General features: G+C 37.3%; 1 protein-coding gene across 1 annotated transcript; it reads left to right on the top strand.

Moving 5' to 3' along the window:
• Positions 1 to 1,746: 1,746 nt before the first annotated feature.
• Positions 1,747 to 4,796, top strand: LOC100542503 (S-adenosylmethionine synthase-like). Its single transcript, XM_019610228.1, has 4 exons — positions 1,747 to 1,758; positions 2,733 to 2,946; positions 3,798 to 3,910; positions 4,590 to 4,796. Exons 1-4 carry the CDS (start codon positions 1,747 to 1,749, stop codon positions 4,779 to 4,781), a joined length of 531 nt encoding a protein of 176 aa, XP_019465773.1. The 3' UTR covers positions 4,782 to 4,796.
• Positions 4,797 to 5,009: the final 213 nt, after the last annotated feature.

Here is a 5,009-nt window from a genome sequence, read left to right as displayed (position 1 = left end):
GAAAACAACTAAAAAGAGCCCCAACCAAACCAAAAAACAACCCATGTTAAAACTTCTAAGTGGAATCAAAATATTTTAATATGGTATTACACTACTAAATATGGCCATATGCAACATTTGATTAAATTATAAAAAAAGGTAGTGGCTGGGAGGGGAGAAAGCAGTTTCTGAGTGAAACTTAGGATTTCTGTTTAGTTGATCAAGATTAACCTCAAAGCTTCTTGGGAAAAACAAAAAACAAACAAGCAAACAAACAAAAACAAAAAAAACCAACCAACCAACAACAACAACAAAAACCCACCTAAAATCTCAAAGCAATTTGTAAGTGCTAAGTCTCTGTAACACTGCATTTTACATAAATATGAAATGTAGATTTATGGAGATGTTGAAACTAAATTCAACCCACCAGTAGAAAAAGATTGCCTATAGTTCTCTGAATTTTATTTGCTTCTTGGATTTGTACGATTAGCTGGCTGCACATGAATTTCTGAATTGTTAAACTGGCAGTGCCTCATTGTGGCAGGAGGGAGCTGGCCTGTTTATGTGCTGTCAACATAAAACATAGCAGTAAAGTCAAGGCAATAAGGAGTACAAGTAGCATATAGCTAGAGCATAATAAGTATTCTACTTCCTCTCTGATTAAATGAAGCCAAATGGTTTCTTGAGAGTAAAAAATTCTTCCAAATCTGTCCAACAAATCAGAGTTAAGAGAGAAACTTTGCTCATTATAAATCATGACAGTACAAAAGAGAAAATGGAAATTTTTTCCCAGTAGTTGAGTTCAAAATGTTGTTTTGGGGAGGCCTAAACATTTAAGAAATCAATCCCCCCTTAAGGAGCTCCAAACCTTATATGGTAAATTTCTCTTGGATAGAGCAGATAGGGATGTTGCTGGGGCTCAAGTATTTGTTGCTGGTAGAGTGCAGTTCCTGAGCCACATTTTCTTTTGTTTGCATTAAATTTTGGTCAAAATGAAAAGCAAATATAGCAAGATGAACAATTCGTATTATGATTCTAAAATAACATCTTCATGCTGTGAAGTCTTTCACCATTATCAAGATTTACTGGGCTGCAGTGGGCCTAGGAGAGTTTGTAGGGACTGTTGGTGATGAGTGGAGCCTTATTTTCCCATTTCTCAGCCCCAAGATCCACAACTCTGTGTTCTTCCAGTAAGGCTTTCCCTTTAGGTAGGGACCACACAGGATGAGTTGAGAGCGGTTCTTCTCCTCCTCATGCCTGAAATACGAGGTCTCTTCTCCCAGCAGAGGAATCACAGCGCAATACATGTCTCACAAACATAAGTAGCCTGCTACGGTGAGGCAGACGGGAAAGTAATTGCTCATCAATGAGCACAGAACTGAGTGTGAAACTAATGGTACCAGAATACTCTGTGCTGTTGTGCTACCAGTGCTTAGTTTTGATGTACTGTATTAAGTTAGGGCTACTGTATTATCATGGTCATGGTGTCACTCAGAGATACCATGTGAGATGTATATATAGCTTGGTAGTTCAGTATAGTTCAATATTCTTCTTGCAAACAGAGAAAGCTTGCCCTGTGCTACATTCTTAATTGCTTATATGGACTATCTAACCTAAATTGTCAATTAATGTTAGTTGGGTTACCTTTCTGTGATACTACAGTCCATGGGTGTGCAATTTTATAGTATATTCCTGCCTGTAATACTTAGTTTTGAAAGCAAATACAGTTATTCAAACGAGATGATGACTGGATGGTAAAATTGAAGGATGACATTCAGTGTAGGCTTATGTAAGGGGAAAAAGAGCACACTTAATCACAAGTGTAGTAGGTTAGGTTTGGAGTTCATTGCAAGCTCTTGGAGGTGTGATCTTGGGGTTGTAAAAGACATATTGTTTTGTTAACAGAGTCAGTCCTCAGTTGTAATACTCAGTGTTTGAGATTTCTATTAAGTTAAGGGGTAGTGGAACTGAGAATGTAATTAAGCTAGTAAGTAAATCCATGGATACCTCTCTTGAATAATGTGTGTAGTTTGTTTATTTCTCTATCCCTATAGGAAGATAAAATTACTGGGAAGACTAACAACACTGCCATACGATGTCTGTCACTGAACAGTTTAGACTACTTTTCTACTTTTCTCGAGGGATGATTGAATGGGATATGAAATAAAGCTATATAATTGTAGATTGTATTGCTGTGCTGAATCTTTTGTGATTGATTGCTATATATTTAACACCAAATGGAGAAGATATCCCTGCTCATTGTAGGGGTGTTGGACTAGATGACCTTTAAGGGTCTCTTACAACCCAACCAATTCTGTGATTCTATGAAATTTGAAGGCTGCAGTGATGCTTGGAATATGAAATAATTCTGCACAGAGTTGGTAATGTAGTTGTGGAGCTTTCCATTTCAGGCTGCTGTAGGTGCTAGAAGTTTTCATGGTTGCCAGAGGCAACTGGGTGAATTAGCATAGCAAAAATCTGTCAAAGATTAGTAAAGCCATCTGTTAATAAGTTACGTCCCTCTAGCTTCAGAAGGTCCCTTAGCTGAAACTGGACCAGGAAAGCATTTGGAGAAACAACTCTATATAATAGACCTGTCCTTACAGATGTTTCCTGCTGGCTACTGTGGAGATAGGATAATTGCACTGAACCCACCTTGAAGTGATTTTTATGTTAGTATCAGTTTAAGAGAAGAGTAATGGCACACAGACATATACTTAAGCTAAGGCATTTCTCTGAGTTTCCCCAATAAGCAATCATTTGTATGGGAAACCTTATTCAGTATCATCTTGGGCAATTGTAAAAATTACTTTTTTTTTCTTTCTTTCTTGTTTTTCCCTGCAGAATGTGTGGCAAAAACTGGAATGATTTTGCTTTGTGGAGAGATCACATCCCGGGCTATAGTAGATTACCAACAAATAGTAAGAGAGACCCTTAAGAGGATAGGGTATGATGACTCTTCTAAAGGTGAGTGAGATCTTTCTTTCATTCACTGTTGGATCTGCTCTGCATGTGGCCAAAGTCTTGTTTTTATGATCTGCTTGAGAATGAAACAAAATGTACGTCTAACCTGCAAGAAAACTGCACAGATGTTGATACATACTTCTGTGCTGATGTTGAAGAAGCTACTTGAAGGTAGAATATTCACAAAACACTTATTCTTCAAAAGACTGCCTACTCCTTTCTCCTCTAATAAAGAAAAACTAGTGTTTACTCAATTATCCAAAAGTAGTTACATCACAGGTCTATATAGTGAAAGCTTAAACCGTATTGATCCTTGCCCTTGGGGAGAATAAGCCTACGAAACTTCCCAAGGGAATTCTTTATGTATTTCATGTATATATTTTCCCATGGTAGCTTCATTTCATCAATTTAATCCCCAACACAACTTTTTTCTTTCAGTTTTCCCTTTTTTTTATATTACTTGCATAGTTTTTCTCCAATTCTAAAACTTGAAGCAATAACAACAACAAAAGAGTAACAACTTCTGGTAACATTTTTCACATATGGTTTGAACCCTAGGCATCTGTATAGAAGAACTATCACAAGCTTTTGTGGGGCAGCTAGGATTGCACTTCACCTGTCAGTTTAAAGAGCTCATTCTAACGTAACTTGCCCAGATCCTAATACTGTAAAACCAATATGCTAATATTGTCTGCTTTTGTTATCAGTACAAAACCATGATGGTATAGAAAAGTTGTATACTTAGGTTTATTAAAGTCTTAGCCAAGGTAAGTAGATAATCCCCCAAAGCTTCTTTAGCAGATAGTAAACTCTCAAAAATACATGACCTCACTTCCCAAAATTTCCTTTACTAGGATTGGATCATAAGACTTGCACAGTTCTAGTGGCCTTAGAACAACAGTGTAAAGAGATCAAGCACGCTGTCTCCCATGGCAAGAGTGACGATGACATTGGAGCAGGGGATCAGGTAATGGGATTTTATTCTAGACACTAAAATGGAGTGTATGCACAAGCAGTTAGATTTGAGCTGGACCAGACACTTTTCTTTATGGACACTGCAGAAATTTAAGTGTAAGAATTAAAGTCAAATTGTTTGTATTCTCTTCACCATCAGAAATGCAAAAACAAACAAACAAACAAATAAACAAACAAAAGCCACTAAAACCAGCCAACCAAGTACAAGAAATGACATAGCCATCACTAACTTCTCTGAAAATGGCTTTTCCTGTGGCGCTGCTCGTTAGAGCTACAATTAAGCTTTTCATCAGTAGATGGCAGTGCTGGTCTTTCACATCCTGCGGTAACCTGGTTCTGCTTCTCAGACTGCATTATTTCAGTTGTCGCAAATGGGGAAAAGACAGACTAGATTCTATGAGCTTTATGTCTGTTAGGCCTCTGCAGTGAATTCTTGTGGATGCTTACATCACTCTTGGGAAGCAGACCTTTCTGTAACTCTCACTCTTGTGCAATGCAGATACATAGGTATAATTTCCGGCTGGTTATGCCTCCAAGTGTATTCATTCTTCAAGTTACTGCTGTCTGTTTCTAGATTTGACTGATTTTAAAGTACTTTGTGGCAAAGACATGTGCAGAAACCAAAAGAGAACATGGAAATGGATGGCTTAATTCCCAGTATTTCAATGCAGGGTTTGATGTTTGGCTATGCCACTGATGAAACTGAGGAATGTATGCCCTTAACAATCCTCCTGGCACATAAGCTTACTGCAAGGATAAAGGATCTGGAACGAAATGGAACATGGCCCTGGGTTAGACCAGATGGAAAAACACAGGTTTGTAAAGTAAATGCATGTGTATTAGTTCACAAACTTTCACGATGAATAACTACAGAAGTTACTTACCCTGCCTGTTACTAAACTGGAATATATTTATGTAATATTTATACAGTATATGTATATACACATATATTTAAAAAATGATAGTGTTATTTTCATATTTCAAAGTGAGTTGGATTTCACAAGGTGCATTTGTGTGTAACACATATGGGATGTTTAATCTGTTCTGCCATTGTCTTTAAAATTTTCTTCAAATTAACTCTGGTATTTTGC

Source organism: Meleagris gallopavo, chromosome Z, assembly GCF_000146605.3.
Source record: "Meleagris gallopavo isolate NT-WF06-2002-E0010 breed Aviagen turkey brand Nicholas breeding stock chromosome Z, Turkey_5.1, whole genome shotgun sequence".
Classification (NCBI taxonomy): domain Eukaryota; kingdom Metazoa; phylum Chordata; class Aves; order Galliformes; family Phasianidae; genus Meleagris; species Meleagris gallopavo.
The sequence above is the reverse complement of the archived record's forward strand: the minus strand, read 5'-3'. Positions and strand labels throughout refer to the sequence as shown.